The 27,887-nt window shown below is 40.9% G+C and overlaps 2 protein-coding genes and 1 long non-coding RNA gene across 3 annotated transcripts; 2 read left to right on the top strand and 1 right to left on the bottom strand.

Moving 5' to 3' along the window:
• Positions 1 to 487: 487 nt before the first annotated feature.
• On the bottom strand, positions 488 to 7,943 carry eif5 (eukaryotic translation initiation factor 5). Its single transcript, XM_070842703.1, has 12 exons — positions 7,875 to 7,943; positions 7,019 to 7,264; positions 5,532 to 5,811; positions 5,254 to 5,335; positions 4,435 to 4,607; positions 4,146 to 4,257; positions 3,917 to 4,047; positions 3,296 to 3,457; positions 2,547 to 2,708; positions 2,235 to 2,399; positions 1,886 to 2,026; positions 488 to 976 (listed from the first exon to the last, which is right to left on the bottom strand). The coding sequence occupies exons 3-12, from the start codon at positions 5,601 to 5,603 to the stop codon at positions 878 to 880; spliced, it is 1,299 nt and encodes a 432-aa protein (XP_070698804.1). The 5' UTR covers positions 5,604 to 5,811; positions 7,019 to 7,264; positions 7,875 to 7,943; the 3' UTR covers positions 488 to 877.
• A 309-nt stretch (positions 7,944 to 8,252) lies between these two features.
• On the top strand, positions 8,253 to 13,117 carry vps29 (VPS29 retromer complex component). The gene is made up of 4 exons (XM_070841995.1): positions 8,253 to 8,300; positions 10,863 to 11,054; positions 11,567 to 11,802; positions 12,852 to 13,117. The coding sequence occupies exons 1-4, from the start codon at positions 8,298 to 8,300 to the stop codon at positions 12,967 to 12,969; spliced, it is 549 nt and encodes a 182-aa protein (XP_070698096.1). The 5' UTR covers positions 8,253 to 8,297; the 3' UTR covers positions 12,970 to 13,117.
• Positions 13,118 to 25,387: 12,270 nt separating this feature from the next.
• On the top strand, positions 25,388 to 26,150 carry LOC139211548 (uncharacterized). Its single transcript, XR_011585287.1, has 3 exons — positions 25,388 to 25,467; positions 25,570 to 25,680; positions 26,092 to 26,150. It is a non-coding gene; the product is annotated as an uncharacterized lncRNA (long non-coding RNA).
• The last annotated feature ends 1,737 nt before the right edge of the window (positions 26,151 to 27,887 follow it).

The raw sequence follows: 27,887 nt of genomic DNA, 5'->3' as shown, positions 1-27,887 counted from the left end.
AAAAACACATAAGTCACACTAAGCCCTGCAAAGTAAAATTCATGTTTTTATAAATGGAGTCTGGTGATTTTGAAGAGACTTATAGAACGGCTGTCACTGGTTTAGACAGAAAGGATCTCACAGGTCCGTCTCTGCAGGGATCCTTTCCTTAATGTTGTCACTTAGAATAACAGTCTGAGTCCGTCAGTGGAAAAAAACTCTGCAGCTGCTGACTGAAGTGATTTACTGGACCAATTCCAAACCAAATTTTCGATCCAATAGTCATTTAGACACCATAATGTGTGAAGTAGGACTCAGGTTTGCATATAATGAGAATTCTCCTTCAATAAACTGTCATTATTGCTGGAAATTAAGATTTCAGCCAATTATATTCAGCTCTAATATGCAGCCGTCAGCCTGATGTGTAGGCTGTTCATCCATAAAGTTTAGAGAGTAAAGCCTCTACAGAAACAGAGATAAGAGTAACCCTCAAAGACAAACAATCAAGTGTGGTGGATAGCAAAACATTCATTCTTTATTGACTGGAAAAATACAGGGACCAAAAAACAAAGAAGTAAAACCAAAAAAAGAAATCAAGAAAAACCAAAACAGAAAATGTGCAGTCAAAATGATCCCCAAACACCCATGATTAAAATTCCCCAAGCAACTTCATTTCATCAACTGAATAAATCTCAGAAATTACAGAGTTAATGTGCAGCCAGTAAAGCGCTATGTTAAGTCATGCCACAAAGCAGAGGGGAGTTGTGGGGTGGGGGTGGGTCGGAGGGGGAGGGGGGTGAGGAAAGGAGGGAAAGGCCAGCCATTTAGGTCGTACAGGGCATCGTGAGTCAAAGCCACAACACAAGAAAAGCGTCATCGTCATCATCATCTGAGCCTCTCAGATCGCATCAATGTCAATGTCGTCCTCATCTTTTTCAGGCGTGTCTGGTTTCACAGTCTCCACTTTGAGCTCACGGGCAGAGGACGAGTACACCACCTGGGGACGGAGAGCACACTGTGAGGACAAACAGACGGCGCCACGTCACCCACGCTGTCCGCAGACAAGTCCAACTCACACCGGAGTCGTCAGTGAAGCTCTGACAAGCTCTACAGACAAAGTCGAGCTGACCCCATTTCTTCCTGTTCTTATTCATTTATCGACACTGACAGAATAAACGCAGCTTAGCGGAGGGCAGCGGCTATTAGAAAGGTGTGCAAGGTACTTTTTTAGATGCACAATGCCAGGCTGTAGTAGTGTGTTGTTTAGCTAGCTAACACGGCGTTAGCTTCTGTATTGATACTACAATGTTTTACTGGTTATCAAAAGATAATTCTCAATCAATACAAGACACCAGCCTGTGATGACATAAGGTCAACTACTGAAGAATGAACAGTGACGTCACTAATTGGCCGTTTTGTTGCTCGTAGTGTGAACATGTTTTTATTTTATATTTTAACAGAATGTTTAAAAGAGAACATGAGTAAAGATCATAAGATCAGTCGTTCCTTTCATTTCAGAAAGTTTAACTCCCATGAAATGTTTCCTGCTTTACTGAAAACTCCAGTGCTGAAATAGACGTCACAATATCATCCATGTCTGCAGACGCATTAAATTTAGATGTACACTGAGCACAGACAAACTGAGTGTAGGGATCTTCAACCTCAATATTTTACAGCCTATTTTATAGTAAAGATGACGTCTGAGGTTTTTTCCTGTTTGGCTGTTGCAGGAGAGCATTCAGTGCTGAACAATTACATTCAGCACCTTCATATAAATTAAGTTTTTGCGGTGCTGTCCAGTAATTTGGAAATGTTTTGATATTTGCATCTGAAATAAATCTGTTCCAATGAGTGGGTTTGTTGAGGATAAACAAAGCTCTTCCCACGATCTGCATCCGTCCGTTACCTCTACGTTCTCGTCATCTTCCTCCTTTTCTTCTTCGCTTCCCTCGCTCTCCTCCTCTGCCTCCTTCAGCCATTTGACAAAAGGCGCCGCCTTGGCGTGGATCTCTTTGGCAAGTTCCTTAGAGACGTACTTCTTAGAAACCTGGTGGAGGAAAATCATTCAATCCATTATTATTAGTGGTTATTATTAGGTTAGCTGTACTGTGCAATTACATGCAGTGGTTGGTAAAATAAGTTCCCCGTTCCTTTGTTTATACTAGAAATTAGACAACAATGTGACAATAAGATCATTAAGGAGGAATTTAAATCTTGTATCAAACTAAATTTATAGAAAACTTTCCCACAGTCACCTTCTCTGCCCAGGCGAAGATGACATCTTCCTCCAGCAGGTCGGCGTCGTACAGGTCTTTGAGGATGATGGCAACTCGACTCAGCAGCTGGACCTGATGCAGCTTCACGACACACTCAAAACCTCCCATCAGGTACTTCTGGGCCTTCTTGTTGTTGTGGCAGAACTGGAGGAGAAATTAAAATCAGAAAAGCCACGAGACATCAGGAGGGAAACCTGAAGTTTCCATCTATGAAAATGACCCATGGAGTTTCAGTTTCGGTCACATCTGGGCCGACAAAAGACAACTGCAGTCACACATCTTTTAACTTACGCGCAGGAAGTGGCGTTTGTACTTCTTGATCTGGTCGCGGATGTTCTCGTTGAAGAGCAGCTCGCTGAGGATGAGGGGGCCCATGGCCCTCACATCCAGACGCTCCGCCTCAGCCAAGATCTCCTTATCAGCTCCGTCGATGGTTCCACTCTCCTTCTTTTGCTGGAAGTAGAGAACAGTGACGTTAGAGGGTGAACACATGAGTCCAGACTTGATCCCTTCATGTTCCTACTAATCTCTCTGAATAACTGAGAATTTATACCTTCAAGCTAATACTTTCATAAATAAAGCCGTCATGAATCTCTTAAATTCTCAAGAGTTCTTATTTTTTTCTTTTCTCCAACTCATTCATATAGTCAATTGATGATCACTGATCACTTATTAGATTAAAATATTAAAACAGAAACAGGGTTCTCCAAAACAGAACCCGGCTGAATAAGATGTTTCTCAGCTGAAGACAGCAAACTTCCAGAGGACGAAAGGAGATTAATTCTTTAATTGCGCAAACAGACTAACATTTTGGAAGTACTGCATTTCAAAACCCAAAAACATACAGTCGACCTAAACCAGGTGAACAACTGTCTTTGGTTAATGGTTGAACAGGGTTTTAAATCTCTTGAGATAAAAGGCTGTGAACTCATGGGTGTGCACCAGTCCCTTTTGCTAGTTGATGCTCCACTAAGATTACATTGAAATTACATTCCATGTAGAACAAACTTTAATTAAGGCCTCAGTTGGGGAATGCTCACTTTAACAAAGTTGTAGAACAGGTTGACCCGCTCCTCCAGGGGTTTCTCCAGGTCCTCGCTGAGTGTGAGGTTCTTGGCGTGGTCACTGATTTCCTCCATTCGCCGCCTCTGTGCCTCCTCTGTAGTCTCCTCTGCCCAGTCCTCATCGTCGTCGTCTCCATCCTGAACACACGTGGAGAAGGAAGAGGGCAGACAAAATGAAAGGTTGGTGGGGAGAACATTTTTACTCCAGGCTTTTCCAAAACACTAAATATAACACAAAACAAAAAAACTGCAAAAGTTGAGTCAGAGTAAGCTTCAGTTAAAAAAAATAATTTTGTTGAACCCAACTGAAATCTTGTAGCAGTTTAATCGCCACAAAAACTGAAAAAAAAAGAAAAAAAAAAAGAGTCAAAAGTAGCACGATGGGCACAGATTTAACCTTCCTGACCTTTGTTTTAGCACAAAGTTCAGAGTTAGCTCCCGGGGACGTTGAACTCAGCCACCACAAGACAGTTTAACATTTTCTTAAAGTGCCACCCCTAATCAAATAACAGCGTGTGTCTGGCCGTTATCATCAGGCCGCGTGTTTGCTGTTGAGAAACTCCCACATGTGGAAACATGACTCCTAAAGAGACCCACCACAGCCTGAGGGGCGTCAAAGTTATCGTGGTTTCCAGCCTCTCCGCTGCCAGAGCCGTTCTCCTTGTCCTTCTTGCGGTTCTTCTTCTCCTTCTCTTTCTTTACAGATGCAGATCCACTATCATTGTTCTCTGTTATTGGAGAAGCATATCATGTTACTATCAAATCTTAATGGGAGCACCTTCCTGTTGTGCTCGGACACTGGAACTGCCAGACGGCCAAATCTCACCTGGTGGGTTTTTGAGGATGAACGTGCAGAGTTTGTGTCTGGTGTCTAGCATGCCACGGTATCCACAGGCCTTACAGGAATTGCCAATGGTTTGTTTCTTGGGATTGACATGCTGTAATAGAGGCAAATAAAATCTCATTAAATCTAAAAATCAAGTCAATTAAACCAATAAGTGGGAAAATAAGGCTGAGTATTGATACTGTATTTTACTTTGTACAATTCTAAACCGTACGAGACCTGTCAATTATCATATTTAGGACCGATGTTAAAGATGCTGTGAAGTATTTACCAGATCAGTTTCAGGGTTGTCACACTCGGGACACAGCACAAATTTTCTGATGAACCCATCAAGCATGTCCTGCAACTTGTTCGCCTCGTGGGATCCGTTGACGATGTAACGGTCGTTTTTGCTATCAAACTGGGTCTGAGCACCGAGTTCACAACCAAAAAACTTGGTCGGGTCTGCGGAGAAGATCAAAAATTACATCAGATGCATTAAGATTGCCCCCTCGTTAACCTCTTCTAAACCATCACAGTAAGCAGTTTAAACGCTATGCGATGCCACCCTGTAAAATCACTGATTTTGGAATCTGAATATCACGACTTCAACCCCCTGCCTTAAATCCCTTTACACAAAGAAACCTTGAAACTTAAATACTGACATGAGTGGCATCACAGTAAAGCAGCTTAATTCTGGGTGTCCGCCTCCATTAATCATGTTTCCTACTTCTTAAACACTGTTGACTCATCTAACATTTTGGATAATTGGTGCTTGTCAAGCTCAGGATTACTCAGCTAAAACTTACAATTCCTAACACTAACCTTTTTCCTCCTTTCCAACATCCTGCCTCAACCACAGACTTGAGAAGCAAAACAATCAAAGTGACATTTCCTCATGACTAAAAGTCACACGGTATGCTTCACACGCACTTCTGCTTTTATACTTTGTGGGTTTGTAGCCTTGTTTGTTTACAAAAAAAAGATTCAAAACTAGTATTTCAAAATCAGGGCTGGTTTTCAGTTGTTCTTAAATAAACTTTCCCACAGAGCTAGTTTAATAGCTGAGAGGTTGAAATAGGACAAACGTACTGCACGTGGGGCTACTTACATGTTGGAGGCCTGTTCAGTGCCTTTGCAACATCAACCATGTTGACAATGACCGTCTTGATTCCATTCCCTTTGCCTTCAACCTGGATCAGATCAAAGAGATTAAAAAAATATCACCAATGGAGCCAAATGCAGAATTTTGTATTTGAACTTGAATTTGGCTGGAGTCAACACGATGAAGCTGTGTGTGTTCTCTCTGCTCATCTGTCATAACTTTTCAAACGTGTATTGTAACTCAAACACGTACAAACTTGAAACCCTGTGACGGCGAGCTGTTACCTTGGCAATCAGACGGGGCATCTTGTAGCGATAGAACTGGTCTGACACGCTGCGGTTGACGTTGACAGACATTTTGGCTGGATGTTAACACTATCAGTAAGATAAAAGGATCTTGGTTGGGGATTTTTCGGGATCTTCTGTCTGGAAAAGAGGGGATGACATAAACGACTGCAAGCGCGCTCGGTCTCTGACATGAAAAACGCTGTGCCGCTGTGGCCGCAAGCTCCTTGCTTGAAGGCTAGATTTCCACCACACAGGTTCCAACGGCTGCGCAACAGCTCTGAAAGAGGAGAGGGACAAAAATTAATCAATATCTAATAAAGAAAATTATTCAACAGCACGTTTCAACAGAAACCTCCAATATATTTACTGGATTTTTATCATTTATTTAAAGAATGCCAAAAAACACTGGTTCAAATTGTGAACATTTGCTGGCTGTCTCAGTTTTGTTTGATAGCAAACTAAAGGTTCTGGATTTTAGACTGATAGTCAGACCAAAAAATACATTAATCAGTCAATTAAGCATCTGGAAAATTGTGATAAAAGGCAGATTATTCATAATGAAACCTGGTATTTGCACCCCTGGTTAAACATCTCTGAAATGAAACTTGAAACCTCTAATATAAGACAACAGATTCCTGTGGTACATAACGGTTCTTGAGTGACAGCCACTGTTTAGTCAGACCAGACTGAGTTATGACAGCGTGCCCATCCAGAGGGACAGGCAGCAGGGAGTCCAGACACTCAGAGACAGCTGAAGGATACTGCAGAGCCCCATATACACCTCATCATTATATAACAAGTTGGAGCATAAATACCTGTATTGTCAGATAGATTACAAACACACAAAGGCTGGGATGAAGCCCCTGCACTTGGAAAAATACTGCTGACAAAATGAAATACCGCAAATATCCATGTGATCCAACAGTGAGCAAGCACTGCAGATTAGTCCAAATAGGAAAATGAAACCCAGCCACTTCACTGGATGCTTTCCCCAGCTTTTGTGGCCATATACGTACAAAAATTGTTTTGTGAAAGCCCTTTGTTTTACATGAGGGCCTCTGGATTTAGTCACATAAGGCCTTCTCTTGTTATTAGGTCACAAACAGGAGGCCTAGCAGCTGCCAAACAACTCCGCCCCTGCTGACAACTTTAATACGGACTACTCAGCCCGTAGTGGTGATTTTCTCAGCCGTGTCACTGCGATTAGATATTAAATGACTTACAAGTGGTTCGCCAGAGTTCAGAACTGAGGTGTTTCATAAGGGCAGAGGTCGAGCCTATTTCAGGAGACGGCTAGCTAGCCTAGCTGGCTGCTTGGTGCAGAGTGCGTCATACAGTCACTGCACACGAGTGAGGCGACTGGGAGACGCCATTTTGATAGAGTGGCACAGAAAACACGTCATATAATATAATAAATACAACCACATAGCACATACCTCGTCAAATATTTAGAAATCTGTCACAAAAATGTCGTTCAGACTCACCGTTTTCGCAAAACAAAGACATAAACACAACGCTGATCGTCCAAGAGCCGCAGTGAACGGTGGTCGATAGCTGGTGCTGGTGTTATATTGATTGCAGCAGGGTTCTTAATGATTTTTTCGGCTCTCAAAGATGCACAGTTCAACACCCTAAAGCGTCCAAACAGTGCAGGTGCCAGGCTCAGACCAGAGACAGAAATGGAGGGGAGGGGGGAGGTTTTATCTGGAACGTCCTCGGGGTTTGGGGACCTTTGGGAGAAGAAGCGCATTGTTATCCACACAAACTGCGGACGAAAAACCGCTAACGTTAGCATCATCAGGTGTGACAGCCGTTAGACGCTCACTGGGTGGGCAGTTTAACCGACAAGCACCCGTGTAATTGTTCCAGCGATAAAGCAAAGCAGAACAAGCCTCAAACGGCCCTTTAAGTAAAGCAGTTTATCGTTATATAACGGTTAATTCAGCTAACAGGCTACAGTTGACATTACACACGTTTCATCCCCTGAAATATGACAAAAAAACATCAGAAATATATGTTGATAAAAGTGTGGGTTAGCTAGCACAGTACGCGTCTAAATACAGCTTGACAGTTAGTCTTGGCTAACAGTTTAAAAGCCGTTGATAAACGTTGGGACTCCAGGAAATAGCCGGAGCCCAGATGCTAACCAAAGCGGAGCCAAATGACGTCCCGCTGCTAGCGCGGTCACTAGCCCAGCGCTGTCGACGCGGCTGGGCGAGGATCGTGTGATTAAATAGTGTCCTTAACGCCGGTTAGCTAGCTACACTTTCAACGTGAAATCACAAGCGTCGACGTGAAATCTACGTGTGGGTAAGACGGTGAATTTATTTCGCTCCTTACCTCTCGAATGTTCTGCGAAAACACGGCTACTCACGTCGCTTTTACTGACGGACGTCAAGCTCACAGGCTATACAGCGTTTGCAACTTCCGGTGGAAGCATCATTTTAAAATAATGGCGTGTTTATGTGGTGCCTACGTCCTTTAGGAAAGGAAATGTGTAAGTTAATGTGTTGACTGTTTGTACGTTTTTAGATCATTAAAATAATGTTGGATATGTAGTCTGTTTTAGAGAAAATACGGCAAACATTCATATAAATCCCTCTAATTACACTGCCATTTATTTTATTTTGAAAGAATTAACGGAAGTCGTTTATCCATTTTGACGCATACTCTGATATCCTCGTTTCTGATTGGCTGACGCCATGACGCTGTACGTGCGTAGGCGCTTCCGCAACTTGACTAGCAGAAACAGCAAAATAGAAGATGGTGAGTATGAAATGGCGAAAATGCCACAATTTCTCACACTTGCAGCCTGCGTTTCGACCACTCTGCTTGCACGATGTGTGACTTAGACTAGCCGTTGACGTGAGGAGCGCGACATCACGGTTTCAGCGTCTCAATTTCAGGGTTTTTTTTAGGGAAGCTTCAACCCGAAATGGATCAACGGTCACATGACAGCTGAGCAGTTTTAGTCCCCCCCTAAAAAATCTTTATAAGAAGCCACAAGCACCCTTGAAGTCACTCTTTTCATTTGCACGGTGGTCTTTCGGTCTGTCATGTTTGTTCACCAACCATTCTTGTTGTCTGTGTTATTGATATCACGGCATTTTTTACTTTTTCTTGCTTGTAAACCAGTTAGCTAGCTGGGCTAACAGGCTAACAGCTACTTTATCACAGGAGAGCCCCTGGTCCTGTGCACCACTGATTGTGTTTATCACCTTGTTATAAACCCAAACTTTAACTGTCAACTAGTCAGATAAAGCTGCTTATTTACTTTAGGACTACACTTACAGGTTATCCATTAACTTATTCATTCATTCTCCCTCTGTTCGTCCTATCTGGAGTTTTCAAAGGTTTGGAGCAAGATATTGGTAAAAACAAGAAGTTTAGTTTGCTGTTTAAATCCACACAGCTGGTTGATCATAACTACATTTCAGTCTGTACTTTGATTTACTTCACTACATGATTTTCCCCCCACATTCAATTAGGCGAAACTCATATATTTGCATTATTAAATTTACTAACCACCAACCATTAACAGTCGATTCATCCACGTTGTTGTTTAACTTTTCTAATTTGTTTTTGAATGATTAATATCTGTCTACTTAATCCATTCACTTTTTAATTTCTAATTTCAGTTTTCCCCTCTTGTCCCAATTCTTTCTTGTCTTTTTTTGTCTTTCGTTTTGTATTTTTCCCCCAAATCTTTGATCATGCCTCGTCTCGTTCTCTCCACGCACATCCCGCCTTCCTCTCCTATCTCACCCACTCCCCTCCCCCTCCCACCCCACCCTGCCTCCCTCCAATCAACCAGGCTGGTCACCGGGTAAGTGCCCTCGCTCTGTGTTGGATCCTGGTTTTCTGCTCGCTCCTCTGCCTTGCACACTAACAAGGGATTGGTATTACACAGCTGTGCTGCTAATTCAGCAAATGCAGTGCTGTGACCTGGTGCCCGGCAGGCTACAATGCTTTAATGCCACCTTATCTCGCCTGTTGTCCCAAACAAGAGATATTTCTCATAACTCATCTACCCAAAACAGTCTACAAATAAGTAAGATTTAGAAACCTAAAGCTCCCATATTAGATTTCAAGAACCCATGTAGAAATCTACCACGACTCAGGCATGCTTTAAGGTCATGTTTCATAAGTTAAATGATCCCTTTTTTGGGAACCCTATCCAGCAACTCATCTATTTCAAAACAGCTGTCCTCATGAATGGAGGTTTTCCAGGTCAGAAGTGTCCTGATTGGACAACTTTTAGCAGTTATTTGGTGAGAAAATCCAATCCAGACCAAGTTTATTGTTTTGTATGTAGAGTTTAGAGAGATTAAATACTTGATGCAGCAGCTATAAATTTATTCACCCAGACTAATTTAATAATTAGCAGTGATTTGACAGTACATGTAAATGAAATGACAGAGCAATATTCCTGTAAATGCTCGCATTTAACTTTTGTCTATCAGTTCCTGGTTTGTCTCAAAATTGAGCAAGTTCATCAAATCACGCTGTATGCACTGTTTCACTATCTAAAGTGATATCTGGTGTAGGAAATAACCCTGATAAAACTTCTAGCTGCCTGTTTGTGTGTCAGTTTGCACTTTTTTGTACGCTTCCAGCACCTTAAGCAAAGATCTAGCTGGGCAAAGCGGTGGTCATCCTGCATTATGTAAGACAGAATCCTGAAAAGTTGGTTTGGTTCCTGTAGTAGTGGCATAATGCAACAATTAACATACACAGCATCACCATGTTGGCTGATGGAGTAATATGGTTATTTATGGGTTTCATGTTTAGTATGAACCTTCAGCTTTGTTAGCGTTTGATTCTTACTGACTTGATGTGTTGTGTGGAAAGATATTTATCTCACTCTTATGCCCTTCATCTGTTATTAAGTGTCTGAAATCCAGCTGTGCTGATTCAGTCCATACTTTTCTAACACAGGCTTTTTTTTTTAAAGATTATGTTAGAAGGAATATTCACAACTTGAATTCAGACACTTAATATATTCAGCTTCTTACTCACAAAGATTTGCTTATTTCCAAGTTTATGCTTTATGAATGAACCCTGTTATCCGCTGTACTGAATTAAGATGGAGTAGGTTGTTGTTTTGGTACAGTAACACAAAACTGGACAGTGTTTTGGTGGTTTTAAATCAAGATGCAACACAAAGTGATAATAACTAACTCAGGGATACAGTGGTTCTGGTGGAGTCTGTGTGCATCTTAACCAGTGGCGTCCCGCAGGGCTCTATCCTCTGCCCACTTCCATCACACAGCCTGAACTCTTCCCGAGGCTAACCTGTCTGTATGTGTGTCTGTGCGATGCTATCAGTTGGTCCTGGTGTTAGGTGACCTGCACATCCCCCACCGATGCAACACCCTACCAGCCAAGTTCAAGAAGCTGTTGGTCCCGGGGAAGATTCAGCACATCCTCTGCACAGGCAACCTCTGCACCAAGGAGAGCTATGACTACCTGAAGACTCTCGCTGGAGATGTCCACATAGTCCGAGGAGACTTTGACGAGGTCTGTGTGTGTTTGTAGACAACAATAGAATAAATCAGATACTTCCTAGCACCTCCCAAACATTTCCATATTCACTACACCCCACAGGAGAAAACAAAAGACTCTGTCTCCTTAATTTGGGCCAAAATTTCCAATAAAAGGCTTTTCACTGACTGCACAAATGGGAGGAAAAGGGCATAATTAATAATGCTGAATATTTAATTGAAAGGAGGAAGGAAATGGATCTCTTGCTGGTACTAAAGACTAACAGCCATGTAATGAAATTGTAACTGCTCCCTTCTCATGAATTTAGTTTTACCTGCCTAGTTTGCAATTTTTAGAAACAGCCACATTGAAAAATTGATATTTTGTGATACTGTGAGGCCACAGTTGATTTCACTGTTCGAGGTCACAGGTTTCAGTGGCAGAACAACATGTGTATCATTACAAGGAAAGCACTTCCAAATGGAAACAACATTGCATAAACCTTGCTGTGCTTATTTTTCTCTCTCACTCGACACGTCCCCTCTCAGAACCTGATCTACCCGGAGCAGAAGGTAGTGACAGTGGGCCAGTTTAAGATCGGCCTCATCCACGGCCACCAGGTGATCCCCTGGGGCGACATGGCCAGCCTGGCGCTGCTTCAGAGACAGCTGGACGTCGACATCCTCATCTCTGGGCACACGCACAAGTTCGAGGCGTTCGAGAATGAAAACAAGTTCTACATCAACCCCGGTTCGGCCACAGGAGCCTACAGCGCACTGGAAAGGTAGTGGAGTCACTCACACTGATCAAACCCCCCTCCAACAAAGGGAATACAGGAATATGTTTAGGTGCCATGCATGTCGCCAGGGTCAGTGAGCCATGCTTCCTCACTGACCCGCCTTACTGGGAACACTTAAAAGGAATGGAGCCATCATTATTGTTATTTCTTATGTGTGCTTTAAGGAGGCAAAGGGTCTGTTGGGACACTGTTTGCTCATTTTAAATGTACCACTGAAGAAGAAATTAGTTGCACAGAAAGCCCGGCGACACACATTGTATTGTTCTTTGTGGTCGTTCTAGATGACAGCAGGTGCAGCAGAGGTGATTACAGGTCGTGTTCAAGGTGATTTTATTCAGTATCGAGATGAGATATAATCATATTTTGACCACAAAGAGTTGTTTCTGTGCCAGTTTAAATCCAGCACCCAAAATCGCTGCAAACTACTGAGGCTGTTGAATAAGTGCAAATTGGAGGTACTTGTACTTTAGTTGAGTATTTCCAGCTATAAAGTTATTTTTCAGATTACATTTTTTACAACTTCATGCCCCTCCTGTCCAGTAAAAACCACATATATTCAAATACTGTGATTTTTCATGTCACTGTTTGTGATAAACTGAAGTTCCTTTATGTGTTGAAATTCCTTCTTGAGCTAAACAAACGGTCAAGCTGGAAAGTGCATCGTCACAGATGTGAAAACAGACGATGCAGTGCTGTAGAATAAACTACCCAACAGGATATAAAGTAGTTAGAATGAGCTCAAACTTAAATATCTACAGCAGTAAAATGAAACACAAACATTAATGCAGCAGTGATGTTAATCCCGAAACATTTTACTTTAATACTTAAGCAAATTCTGCTGATAATATTTACATACTTTTACTTAAAGTCTACCACTGATCGCTATTGATTTGTTCTGCAGCTGATGATCGTCCCCAGTGTGACATGCAGTACAGCAGGTGTAACAGTAGAACCCGACCGACTGTAATTACCGTCAGTCAGAAGTGCAGGAAAAAGGCCGCGACCCTGAACACATCTGTCTTCTCTCCTTACAGCAACATCATCCCCTCTTTTGTATTAATGGACATCCAGGCGTCCACGGTGGTGACGTACGTTTATCAGCTGATCGGCGACGACGTCAAGGTGGAGAGAATCGAGTACAAGAAATCTTAAAAAAGGGGTGGCGTGAGGAAGAGGAGGAGGATGAGGAGGAGAAGAGTTGGGTTACCGTGGCTCAGTGTATCGTTTCATTCCTTTCCACCAGGGGGCAGCAGCTCCCCTGCAGTCACCACAATGTTAAAGCTGTAGCAAACTCAGTAATTTAACTCTAAAAGACCTCTGTATTATATTGTTTATACGTCATCAGCATTTGCTTATATCCGGGCTGACATTTGGTAACTGTAGAGAACGTAATAATGTCACATGTACTTGTTATCAGAAGAATATTTGGTGCCATTTTCCTTTTTTTGTGTTATTTTCACTCTCGTCATGTCTTGGACACGTAACCAACAGGCCTTTAGCTTCATATAGTTGAGTTTTTTCATTAATTTCCCACAATAAAAAGATCTTATGTCACTCCATCAGTCGTTTTGTCTTCAATAATACTGAAAACAATAATACCAGTGCTGATGTGATGGTATAAGCCATCGATGTAGCACAATATGAACACAAGCAGTAGAAAACACTGTGATTGAGGCTGTTTCTCTTCAGTCTTTCCAGCACTATTAACACAGAACACATGGAGCACGAGAGGAGAATTTCATGATTGAGTTTATGTCAAAATTACACAGATATCAGCCTGTCTGTCTGAAGTAACCTTGAAGTAAACCTTCTCCAACATCAAGACAAAAGAGCCCTGCTAGCTTTGTCCTGCTTGTCCACAAGAAACTCAGAGACATTATGAAGACGAATCTACAGTTGGATGGACCATATAGTACCATAAACATACATACATATGTAAACAAACAAACAAAATGTAATTAGAAGATATAGCTATAAGATATACTGAAAATATAATTAGCTAATCAGTTTGATTTGTTAATGTGAACTGTCCAACTTATTGGACAAATTGCATGTATTTGTGTTTTTTGATGCTTTTGCAAAGTTCTTTGTAAAACTTTCCAGCTAATACAGTCAATTTAATTAAAGTGAACAGAAAAATACCATTTAGTGTGTCGGAAACGTGGCTGCAGTCCATCTAATACCAGCAGTCCGACCTATCAAAAAGTTATTTTCAGGAAAAAGAAATCAACTCTACTTTTAAAAAGCTAAAATGTACGTGTTTTTGATCTCTTCAAGGCATTGATTAATTACTCCTGTGAATACTTTTGTTGATCTTGAGGTTTAACGACAACACAACAAGCCATTTTCCTGCTTCATCAGCTACCTGGAACTGTGAGAGTGGGCAGAGAAGGATGTTGCAGCAGCTCAAACTACAATAGAAATGTCACAGATCTGAGAAGGCGTCATCTTCCCACTCCGCCATAGAGAGTGAACTCAGACATTCACTCACAGAATCGTCCAGTCCTTCCTCCTCCTCCTCCTCCTCCTCCTCCTCTTCTTCATCCTCTTTCTCTTCCACCAACAGCCTGCTCCTGGCTCCTGCCAACCAAACATTTAGCCAACTTAACATGACACACGAATGGTTTTACATACATAAAGTAACTATTGTTGGATAGTTAAAGGAGCCTCATATTTTCTGGGGCAATAAAATGAATAATCTGGGTATAAAATACACTGACTTTTCCAAAATTACTCTAAAATTAGAAAAGAGGTAAAAACTGACTTACCTCTTGGACTTTTCCTTGTCATGGTGGGAGATGCTGTTGTGCGTGTCTTCATCGTTCTTTGTTTTGATGCCGATGTGTTGGAGATCCTGCGGCATTAATAAAACAGCATGAGAATGTTACACAGCTTCTGTATGATGTTTCTCTCAAAGTGAGATAAAAAGAACAACTGCGTGCAGCCAACAAGATTAAAATATGTTCTGCTACTTTTTATGGATTTTGTTGGATGATACAAATGTGGGCATGTTGAAAATATGACCTCTGCGGTCTCCTTTAGAGCGACATTATGCAACTATTCTACCTTAAAATAACTTCAAGTTCATTTTCATGGCCTGATTTGTAACAGGGAGAAAGGCACAGCTTTCATTCCCACTCTGCACTCCTAACGCCTCCTCGTGCACCATGTTTTTTAGGATTAGCAGGTTCAGTAGAAGATAAAAGATGGCACATCACAAGCTGGTCCAGTGCTATGAAGTGGTCCACGAGCAGGCACCTTGTTGTGAATGTGAGGATGGAGGGAAGCAGACGGGCTGTTTGGTGCGTGAATAATCTATCAATGAACATCAACTAACTACTTCCACTACTCTGCTGTTTGCGTTTCATTATTCTTCAGACTTTCGCTCAGTGTAGGTTGTAGTCAGTTTAAAACTGCAGTTAGCCTTCATGCTAACCAAACAATAACCTGGATAAGCAGGTGTAGAGTGACAGCTGTCTGTTAGAAACAGCTGAGGACATTTTTTCATCTTTGGTTAACGTTAAAATGCAAAATGGTATTTTTATGGTTCAACTTTTAGACTTCAACTGCCTCATATAATATTTAGTTTCTTCTGAATGTGCAGCACTTGTCTGATTTCACTGAAGGATGAGCTGAGGCCTTGCTCGTGTGTGTGTCTGACGCTGATGTCCCCGTTATTGACCCGACAGGCCAGTTTGAACCAGAAAGGACAGAGACTGAGTTGGGTTTGTTGTTTTTGAAGAGCAGCACTGGAAATGTTTTCCCAGCATACCTCCACTGATGGTGTGAAGTTTTGTCTTTTACTGTGCTGCTACTTCACCTCATGGTGTTAAAGATGAGCTGCTCTCGAAAACACCAATTCCTGCGTAATGTTGCTTTAAACCATGTTTTTGTACATGAATATCTGTTGAAATGTGTCCTACCTGGCTCGCCTGTTTGGGATTTTAGGCAGAAAGGATTTCCTTGGACTAATGTTTATCTTCTGCTTGTGTTTTGCCTCCGCAGGAACGTCCGATGGGTGTTTATTACTCTCATCAGCCACCGGTAAGGTAGCAGACACCACAGCGAGGTCGTCTCTTTCAGGGTCGTAGCCTGCAAACCATCAAACTGGTGTTAAAACGTTTGTTTGGCTCAGAGAGTCACTGTGAAGATATAAATCAGGCTTGAATTCACTAAAATGTGATCATTCCTGGTCACGTTTGAAAAAACTCATTACAAACAACAGAAGAACTACAATTCATAGAAACACAAGAAAATATCTGCATTTCTTTTGTGAATTCTGAGGACGGATGGAGCACCAGAACTACAAAAGTAGAGTAAACGTGTTAGTGCATTTGATAAAATAAGATTTGAGATACTGTCTGTAGCTCATAGTGCTTTATAGGTCCGGCTGTAAATAAAGTTTAAGCCTTAATATGTAATTAATGGATCAAAGTCAAACATCACTTCCATGTGCAGCGGTGGAAGAAGTACTTTGATATTTTACTTAAGTAAAAGCACAGTGTAAAAATACTATTAGATGGAAGAGTTCTGCATTCAAAATCTTACTTAAGTCAAATTATACTTTATTAATTATGCAGGATATTATACTTTACAGTAGATCAACGGTAAAAGTGGAGCTAATCTCAACCAGCTTACTTTATATAATCCTTTCTCTTATTTTAATTCATAATAATATACCATCATTTACAAGTTGGTGTGAGTTAATGCTATTAAATAATAAACACAGTGGAATAAAAGGTAGAATATTAGTTTCCAAAATGTAGTGGAGTAGAAGTATAAAGTAGCATAAAATGGAAATACTCTTTAAAAGTACCTCACAATTGATATTAGGTGCAGCGCTTGAGTAGATGTTCACACTGGAGGGAAAATAAGACTTGAACAGACCGGTCGTATTTGTTTGGCTTCACTCACCTGCTCGTATACACCTGTGCAGCACGTTCATGTAGTGCTGGGTGATGAGGTTACGAACGTGTTCGCCGCTGTGGGAAGCTGCGATGGTGTACAGATACTCCCTCTGAGCCGGAGTCAGTGCTGCGTGCTGAGGGGCACACAGGGGTCAGGTCACACTGATTACTGATTACTGTGTAGTGCTGCACCTCATCCTATCTTATTTTAGGCAGATTTACACCCAGGTGTATGCTGGACAGAGTATAACGTGCGTTTAACGTACCCTGCCTTTTATATTTGTATTCGACTCATCATTTTAACCTAGCCATGATCTTTTCCTAAACCTGACCAAGTAGTTTTGGTGCCTAAACCCAATCAAACTGTGACTGAAAACTGCTGGTAATAAAAAAGAAAACTAAAATATATTTAAAAAAATGAATTAATGTAACTTACTGTTGGTCAGACAGGATCTGTACTGGGTGAACGTCCACCCAGGTGCAAACAGACACTTACTTTATTCCAGTAAGTGTTTAATAAGTGTTGCAGACGTTCTAACATGAAGTCACAAAGGCGACTACAAGTACGTCCTTTATTAAGTACATTTTTGATAATTATCAAAAGAAAAAATACTCATTGTGCAATAAAACCTTCCCTGTTTGTGTGTTTTCATCTGATGTTTCTAGATTAATAGTACGGCTGCATCAATGTGCTCGTGTTGCATCTCACTGCTGTAGATGTTCAAGGTTAATCTACAGCAATGCATCATGGTCCCTATGTTTGTAAGTCTAAAAAGTCCTCAGTTTTCAGAATTAGGAAAACAGCTTTGTTTTTAAAACATGTCACAACGATGAATCGTCTTACCTTGAGGAATGGGGCTGCAGTTATGGTTTTGGGGATTTGTACGGTCGTCACATGTTGGAGTCGTGGTTCACATGTTGTGGCTGGTGGTCGGTGGATTCTCAAACCGCTGTTCAAGTTCACGGAGGCAGCTAACGACGCAGTAACCAGAGAGAAAACAGGCAGAAAAGCTGAAATATTTGTTTGCTGAGAGCCGGGATATTGGAGACAAACATTATTAATGTCTGGATAAAGTTCTGGCAACTTAAAGTCCTCTACTGAAATTCTTTTACATGGTATTTTCACAGGAGTGATGCATTAAAGTGCCACGTTAGTTACATGAACCGTTGCTGTGTAGTTAACATCAGTTTAAAAATAGCCCACTCTTAAAATGTTCTAAGGTTGTAATGTTGCTTTGAACATCTTGTAGCTTGTCTTGATGAAATTTAATGATGTTTATGGCACTTTGCTAAAAAAAAGTTTAAAAGTGAAGCCTGTTTGTTTCAATGGACTCTTGGTTTTGGCTAAATCTATACGTCCTACTTCAGTATATGAGCTTTTATCATGTTGAGCGCCTTGAAAAAAGGACTAATGTTGTCGTTTTCAGTATGAAGAGGGGCTGGCCTGTCGGATTAACTAGTAGTATAGTAGTATGTAGGTTAATTTGATATTTAAGACCACTGCTGAGCACTTTAAAAGTTACAAAGTTACAAAGTTCAGTCTAAAATTAAACTAAAAGATTATTCTTGAATCTAGGAGGTCATATTTGGCTGGTGTCAAAGTGTGCACGTGAGCCAAAAGTGAAGTTAAAGTGTCAAACCAAAGAGCTTCTAATTAGAAAGCAGCACGAGGGAGCTTTCTTCTCTCTGCAACGCATCAGGCGTGACCCGGATTGTGTTCAGGTGTGGGATTTCACCTTGTTTCCACTGATCTCTTCACGCCGCTGTGCCCCAAATAGGAAACCTGGCTATCCAGTTTCAAAGCAGACAGGAAACTAGACATGTTTTGTTTATTTAAGAAGGAGATAGTGCATGCACATCTGAAATCAGACCCACGGAAAGACAGAAAAATTGACAAAATACAGTGGATTCACTAAACAGTGGAGTCCTTATTTGGGTTTCCTCTTATTTCTCCTTGCACTTCCCTTTATTGATTTAATAAAAACTGTGTTTTTGTAGAATTCAAACTTACCCATCCTTGATTCATTCATCCCAGTTCTCCTGCAAGAGAAAGAGCATCAGAAAAGTGTCATCTCAGCAACATTAACACAAACTCACAGGTTAAAAACATAGAATTAGGACAGAATATTTTGCAATAGAATTAAATAAATAATTACTTTACCTTGGCAGAGCATCATCCTGATGGAGCCTTTCTGCAAAAGTCACTTGTTTTTTCATGTTCATGTTGCAGACGTACAGAGACACAGTCAGGTGTCCTCAGCAGCAGCAGCAGCAGCAGCCAGTTGAGCTCCAGTTTAAAACATATCCGTCCACACTGGGTTCAGTCCAGATAATTAAAGTAAAGAGGCTGTCTGGTCTTACTAACGACCTGACAGGCCGGTGGGTGTGTCCTTTCCCATAAAGCTCCAGCCAGTTTGCTGAAACAAAAGAGAGTAAATAACAAACTTTTGAAGAACCAGTTGGCTTTAGTGGCAGTAAAATGTTCTGAGTTCAACATACAGAAAGAGTTTTATTCAGCGTTTGTCTTTTGTGTGCTCCAGCTTCCTCCTTACTGACACAACTCCAGTGAACTCAGGGCTTTAAATTCCTCTGGTCTTAAATGTTTGCGAAATAAATGTGCGGAGTTGCTTGTTGTGAAAATTCCTTTCTCTCTAAACACAACAAAGTGGGTTTGATAAATGAAAAACAGACAGAAAAGGTTCTGTTTTGAACACACAAAGGGATTTGGTTCAGTTTTGACTTTAATCAACCTAAACCAATAAAAAAACTGCTGTGTGCAATAAATATTGTTTTAATCTTGAATCTCATCCAAACTGGATGAGAGGATCTCTGCAGATTGTGTAATATAACTAGAAATATGTACACAGAGACCAGTGGAAAGTACATTTGCTATATTCATCTAGTACAATATCTTGATTTTCATATTATGATATCAACATGTTGATATATTTATCTGAATGTTTCATTCTTTTATTACGTTTTATTAAGCTCTCTCTCTTGTTTGATTTGATGCTGTAGATTTGGTACTTTTATATTGTTATTTTCAGATCTCTGGATTACTCTGCTCCCCAGCTCCTCCTGAGAGAGAAGCTTGTTTGAAACCGAACTCATAGCCAACATAAAAAACACCTGAAAAAACCAACCCTGTAACCAAATAACGGCTTGTTTGAATGCACCAACCGCTGATGTTTAAATCAACCAATCAGATTGATTCTACCTCTCCCCGTGTGTCGGGCTGTTTAGATAATAGATATTCCCCCTCGCTCTCTCTGTGTATTGGAATATCCCACATAAATCCCTAACGGCCTCCTCTCCAGGAAGCTTTCATCGAATACTTTCACATTTGAATTGGCTTCGGATAACTTTCGTTTTCCCAACAGTATTCATCACAGAGTGGTGTAGTGGGAGTACCAGTGTAAGTGTTTTTCCCTTTGCAAACACTCTCCACTCATGACTCGAATGCTAATCATACACCTGCAGGCATAGGTGAGCAATGACTCCCACTCACTTTCATGATGTTTCCACCCCTCATGCTGCCAGCAACAGAGGAATGTCAGCGATGTGGTTGTTAGATATGTGTGTGCTTTATGTCTGTCCTTTGAACAGCGAACTTTCCCCACTGTGGGATCAATAAAAAGATCGATCTTTTATCTTTATCTTTATGTCCCCACAGGGACACAGTAAGCCCGGGTGAGCCAGTGGGCTTTGACCTTAAAAGCTCATACCAGTGATTTTGCATGTTTAACTCCATTTGCTACAAGTCGTCTGTAGCAACAAAAGAAAGGATCTTAATTTAGATCATTACATTAATTGATTTTTAGTCACTTTTCAGCCACTTCATGGCTCAGCCCCTGGCTACGTTGTTAAATCACTGTTCCCTTATGAGCCTGAACGCAGACTTAGGTCTTAATGCTGCCACCACTCTTTGTTATTATTCCTGTTACTGTTCTTATCTCTATTAATCATTTTGTGTTTAATCTCAAGGGCCTGATTTGATTCACCACGTCCTGCCCTGTCTTTAACCACGTCAAGTACTTTGCAAGTGCTGTATAAATAAAGTTATTATTGTTATTACTTTTGGACACCACAGCGTGCTGTAAAGACAACACCACTGATAATAACAATAACTACAATAATATTCTTTTTCATAGTGTACTTTTCAAGTTTAAGCACTAATAAAAACACATCCCTCAGACACGCTGGGGAAATGCACTTAAATGCCTCCTTGAATCCAGGAAGTGATTGTTGTCCATTCCACTTTATATTCAAGCTATATTATTGTGTTGTGCATGCTGCTAGCCTTAATTATTATTATTATTATTATGGAGGCAGCTGTAGTATTAATATTTATATTGTTATTATCGGATCTCAACATGATGCAACAACTTTCACTCTGCCCAGTGGAAATGACCTCTGGGATAGAAAACGAAAGTACAGTAATGGAAAACCCCTTCATCTGCCTTCAAATGGCATCACCGAGCTGATTCCTAGATAAACACAGCCACGGCAGAGCAGAGAGGTGCATTACTACTGGCATGCAGGATACAATCTGTGCTCAACCAAGCAAAACTGGAAAAATAAAGATGAAAAGATTTTGGAAACCTCGGAGCACTGACAGCAGGAGACCTTTATTGGACAACGTGGAAATAGACACCACAGAGGGTAAGAGTCTGTTATTGTGATGATGATTCATCTATGATGATTCATTCTCTTTTTATTTGGACTATTATTACATTACATTCGATGCAGCTTGTAATGAAAACAAGAGAAACTGTAGGAACTGTACTCTTTTACGTGGGCTTTTCTTCTGTTTCCCCTCCCTTAAAACATGTTATTGAAGATGAGACACAGATAAGAAGCAGATAACATTAAAAAAAAACTGGAAACAGCACTTTGATTTGAGGCTGAATTAAAGTAGTGGAGAAATATTAGGACAACTGTGTTACAGTAGTTCAGATCAGACCAGCTCAGACTGTGGCATGGCCTCATTAGGCATGCGGGGGAATGCCGAGTATCCACCCAGACATGTAATCTGAGTTCACTTTGGGGAGTGTTGCATGAAGAACAAACACTATTGAAACATACGCCTGTGGGGAGGAGTTCCAAGTGTGTGTGTAAACTTGCCATTGGCCTGGATTTAACTTTAATCTCTCCTCCTCAAAAAAACAAACCTGTTAGTCCGCTTCGATACGACTGAGTGGAAAACCATGCTTAGCAAGCATGACCTCAGCTGAGCAACCAGAAATGATAGAATAGGATTCAGTCAAGTTTGCTAAATGATATGATAACATACAATACAGTACCAATACAGAAGTACTATTGAACTGCATTCTTGTTAATGGCCAACAGGGGGAGAAATCTGAATGAATATAAATTAAATAAATGAGAAAACTAACCTACTTCTTACTTGATTTATTACCTCAGTAAACATTTTTTGATGAGTTTATGGTTTTAGTCGCTATTTTTTTTTATTACAGCATAATATTTAGTGAATTTTGTCCCCATTTAGAGGAAAATCAACAATAAAGTAGAGAGCTTCTAAAAGCTGAACTTGAGGCTTCAAAGCGACTACCCACAAACCAGTGGGTGAAGTCATGGTGACTGCATCCACTTCTTATTGACAGTCTGTGATTCATTCTTTGAGCTAATCTTAATTTGGTGTGTTAGCATGCTAACACAGAGCTAACACATGCTAACCAGAGTTAATTCAACCGATCTTCACCAGATTTTAAGGCAAACCACATAATAGTGGCATGAAACCACAAACATCTGCCTCATGGTAGACACTGTCTGGGACACTGCGGTCAAGGTTGAGACTTTGACACACTGGTTACAGCAGGTAAAGTCAGGGGATCATTGAAATGGGTGCAATACATCCTCTGGGAAACATGAACCAACTTTTACGGAAATCCATCTAGATATTGTGCTCAAAACCACAAACGGCAGCTCGAGGTAGAAGAAACATCAGAAGTCAGCAGGATCCATGTGGGAAATGTTGAACTGAACATTATAGTTTCTGTTGATGTGGACAAGAACCAATTAAACAACTGAATATTACTCCTGTTGGGTTTGACAACCAGGATACTGACATGCATGTATACTTTCCTTTTAACAAAAGCTTCTATATGACTCTTTCATAGGATACAACCAGACAGGTGCCCGGCCTGACTGCACCCCTTTGGAACAAAACACTTTGAACAAGGTGGAGCAACGCTTACAGAACATAGAAGAGAAGGTCGGACTCCAGGAACTAGCTGAACTCCTGGGTGTGTCCTCCTCCGACGATGGATCCTGCTGCTCAATGCGCCCTGAGGTCGACTCAGGACATCAGAGTGCTGTTCGCCTCATCCAACGATCCGTGTCTCAGCACTTCCCCATGCCAACACCAGATCTGAGCCTTCAGCAGAATTTGTTCAGTGTGCAGGAAACTGTGCGCAATGAGCTCGTGAGGCTGGCTCCACTGTTGCAGTCAATGGGGTTGATGGGATATCTGATTGATGGCTACCATCGTCAGACATTTGCTCACCTCCATCATCTGCTCCAGAGCGTCAGCACCCCCAAGATGACCTTTGTGCTGATGAAGTGGGTCCTACACACATATCTGAGGTATCTATCAGTCCAGCCTGCATTTCTACCTACTTCATCACCACAACATATAAACATGTGCATACTAACATACAGTCTTTTGCAAAGGTGCGACATGCTGCTGCTCAGTTCTTTGTTCTTTATTCGGATAACCATCAGCTTCCACACATTACACATACAGACAAGCAAACAACAGACAAAGACTGATACCCTGTCAGTCTCAACAAAAATGACAAATTATTACAAATTACAAATATATCACGATATCAGATAACTTCGACAATGCTTGTGCTTGGTTTACTTCAATAGGTATTTGCATCTGATTTGTTTAATGTGTGCTGGTAATAACTTTGGAATTTCTGGTACTTTCCCAGTCAGGAGCTGTTCTGTCACCCTGACATTCAGGAAGCAGATCCCATAAAAGAGGTCGACCTCCTGCTGTTTACAGAGTGGGTCGCAGAAGCGAAGGGCAAACTGCGTGAAAACGTGCGGGTAAGGACACAGACTCTCACATTGTTCAGGCTGCTTTTGCCCCAAGCATGAGGAAATTCATCCAAGGGAAACTCCAAAGTCAAACTAGGTCACAGCTGACATGAGCAACGTAATTGTTTGCTTTGTTTTCTGAGCTGGAACCTGCACCTGTCTTGAATTTGATTAATTGAATTTGATGTGGTTATAGCTTCTGTCAAATTGTTCCAATAGACAATACACACTTGTGTTGTTATAATAGAATAGAATAGACTTTATCGCCATTTGCACGAGTAAGAACAAGTTAATTGAAATTCTTTGTTTGTTTCTCAGTCAGCTTTGTAAACGAAATACAGAATAAAAGCAAGAGCAGCAAAAAAAGTAAGCTATATACAAATATGAATATCAGAATAAAATAAAATAAATACACATAATAAATAAGAAAACAGTAGTAAAAGCACTCTATATAAAAATATGAAGATAGTAATGCCCCGAGGAGGTATTGTTATGTGTAATGTGCTACGTAATGTGTTGTGTTGTGCATTGTGGCTAATGTGCTGAATTTATATTTGTTTTCTAATCGCTGTGCATGTGTTGTCAACCTAATGAAGATGTTTTCTTCATTTGCTGGTGTTTTGTCTGCTCATTAAGCCGCAGCGTGTTGAGCTGATTTGCAGTTATTTAAAAAAACAGACCTAAAGCTTCAGCATCTGCACTTTGGAGGCTGCAGCCTGTTGAACTGTACCACCTTATAAACAGAGGTGTTTTTTGTTATTTAGCAGATGCTCATTGATATAAATGAAACATCTGCCAACTGAGAGATTTCTTTGTTTCACAGAAAGATGTCAGCGCGTCCCTGGAGAACATCTTGCAGAATGAGAAAAGCCGAACAAGTTGTGATCCTGAGGAAGCTTTCATTAGACTTTACACGGACACCATTCAGGTACTTAAGAAATAAGTTAGAAGTGTTTGGAGGGATTCTGATCAAGTAGAATTTAGATATTGAATATTTATTAGTTGTATAATAATGTTGTCTCCATTTTTGTTTCTCTGTAAGTATCTCAATGCCATGACCGCAGCAGCACACAAAATCAACTCAAACCTGTCAGATCTCGTCCGAGAGGTCTGTTTCCAAGAGCTGCTGATGTTTCTGGGGAGGTGAGAGTCTATTTTCAGTTTGGGAATAAAACATTTCAGATTTACAGATTTCCAAACAGACTCTACATAAAAAAAAATAACTTCTTAGACCTTAACTTTGCCCATTGTTTAGCCGGCACATTCTCTTTGTTTTGTAGGTACAAAGCTGAGCAGACTGACCTTCTTGGAAAATGTGCAAAAATGGACAAACTAGAAACGACACACTTCTTCAAGACTTTGAACAACTGCAAAGAAATCAAGTGAGTATTTGAGCACGTTTCTCTTTGCTTAACATCAAAATCCTGACAAATTCAGATTTGCTCTGTTCTTTGAGGCGTATTTGGTTTGAAAATGCTTGTAAGAAAGCTTGATGTACTGTGAGAAGATAAATGAATATCTTTATATGTTCACGATGTCTCCTCTCAGGCACCATGTCCAGAACAGAGGTACAGGCATCGAGAAATCCCTTTTCACAGGAATTATAGAGCTGCTCGAAGACATGGAGGCTTCTACTATGAAACTCCTGATGGAAACGGTAGCTGACATTGCACAGGTAGCTGTTCAATATAATATACATATTATTTTGATAGATGGTGCATTATTTTGTCAAACAAGTTTTAATGTGTTAACTCAAATGACATTTTCTGTCCACCAGAGCCACCTGAAGAGCTACTTCACAACAAGCAACAACAAGCAGTACTTCCTGCTGATCGACAGAGTGACGACTCACTTCCCCAAGCTGACGGTCTGCCCAGATTTACAAAAGGTGCATTCAAAAATCTGAGCTACAGTAAAGACAGTTTTTTTTTGCACTTTTATATTTTTAGAGTTAAAGACTTGCAACAATAAACAACAAAACTAATAATGAAAAGTAATAAAATTAAAAAATAGTAAAGTTTGTCAATCATTCGACTATTTGCAGATTTGTTTCGATGTCACTATTTAGAGTCTTGTATGTTGTGCTTCTCATAGTTCAAGATATGTGTCAGTTTTTCCATTAAGATTTATTCAGTCATCAACTATTGATCCTTTATCGGAGAGCACTCGTCTCCCCCAGTTCCTCATAACAGCTCTTTTGCTATCAAACCAAATATCTGTATATAGTATTTATTCCAGCCTTTTTTCCAGGTGTTTTTGCCTGAATATTTTGTGTTGTTGTTGTCTTTGTGTCTCTCAGAGAGTGATGGACGAGGTCTACAAGCTCATCGCTCACACTTACCTTAAACATCTTGTCCGGAGCAAACTGAGCAAACTGCAGAAGTGCTGGGGTCAGGATGTCGGGCAAACAGTCACCAGGGATGCTAAGCGACTTCACGCCACTATCTCAGACCTGGTGAGATCAATGCTTCGCTGTTAATCATCGGAAACAGGCTGGTTGCAGCTTAAATCCCTGACCTGTGTGTGTGCTGCTGTGTTGTATCAGGCCCCTGGTGTCCAACAGTGCAACCTCATGCTACTGAAAATCAGCGAGCTGTTGGACTGCAGTGGCACTGACGCGATGAAGGTCATACTTGCTCACATACCGAAGGAAAGTCCCACGTTGAGGTAAATCATTCTGACAACAGGTCTTCCCCTTAAACACAACTCATGACCATTAGAGGAACTGCATCTCACTAACCTGGTGTTTTGTCCTCAACTGCAGCGAGGACCTGGAGCTCCTGCCCGTCCTGCTGCGCTGGAAGGGTCTTTCTCGATGGCAGGTTAAGGAGGTGCTGGACGCCCTCCCCGGGCAGGAACCTAGATCTGTGTCCTGCTACTGCTGGTGAAAGCTGGTCCACAGATGATCAACCGCAACAAGCAAAGAGAGCCGAGCTGATTGTTCAAAACGTTCAGGAAACTTGGATGTCTGTTTGTACGTCTGTCTATCTGCTCTTCAGCTGTTCATTCAGCTCACTTCAGATTTAGTGGGTGTGTTGCTGGGGACCAAATTTTTTGTATATCTGTAGATTTTGCTGGCTGGCCCTCAAAGTTTGCTCAAATTCTAAAAGTTGTCATACAGATTTGGGGCCAATTGGTCAGACGTTGGTGGTGTAGCAGCATTGTAGCTATATGTGTCTGCACGTGTGCCCTTTGCTGGGGTAGTGCTGATCCTGCAGCTGATGGACGGATGGACTACGCTGCTTTCTCAGTTACAGACAAACTGAAATGATGAATTCATCTATTCAGTCACGTTAAAACCAGAGAAAAGCTGTTTACATGCGTACGTTGTTAAATATTTAGCTGGATTCTGCAACGAAAATGTTCTCCCTGTCATTATTATGCACATTTTTTATTATTTAATAAGTTCGTTGTTGTTAATAAGTTTATTTAGTTATATTAATACATAATGTAGAAATAGATCTTTTACAGAAACATCCCGGTACCTGCCAGCCTATGTTTAATGATGCACTATCAAACATTAGTGTTAGAAGCAAAGATTGTTCTGTTTTAGCTATTTTAGTTATTGCACTTCTGAATTACACTTGAACTGCAGATTCTGTCTGAACTTGAACCTTTTTAGTTTAATTTATTTATCTTTTGGGATACAAATGTGGGTTTTACTGTTGTTTCTACTTTTTCTACTTTGTACTGATGTTTCCACTGACGTGTGAGGTGAACTGTTGTGGTTTATCAGTTTTAAGTCCTATTTGCTGCCTTAATGTGATATTTAATGCTTTTGTATTTTCTTAATGTTAATGTTATGATGTTTTATACTGTATTCTTCGGTTACAGGTTACTTTTTTCTGTCTGCAATTTAATGAATAAACTTCAGAGTGATGATCTGTTGAAAACTGTTGTTGGCTTCGTTGTTCCACCACTAGATGGAGACTAACATCACCTTTCATGGGACGCTGCTCCACAGCACAGACACAACTGATCTCAGTGGGTCTTAATGTGGGGGTGGGTCCTCTTAATGGGCCCCAAGATAAATGAGGGCGCTCACAAGACGATCGAAGGAACAGAACACAAGCTTGTTTTCATTTTTTCTAACTT

This window comes from Pempheris klunzingeri, chromosome 13 (assembly GCF_042242105.1).
Source record: "Pempheris klunzingeri isolate RE-2024b chromosome 13, fPemKlu1.hap1, whole genome shotgun sequence".
NCBI lineage: Eukaryota > Metazoa > Chordata > Actinopteri > Acropomatiformes > Pempheridae > Pempheris > Pempheris klunzingeri.
Note: the sequence above shows the minus strand (reverse complement) of the source record. Positions and strands in the feature narration are given on the sequence as shown.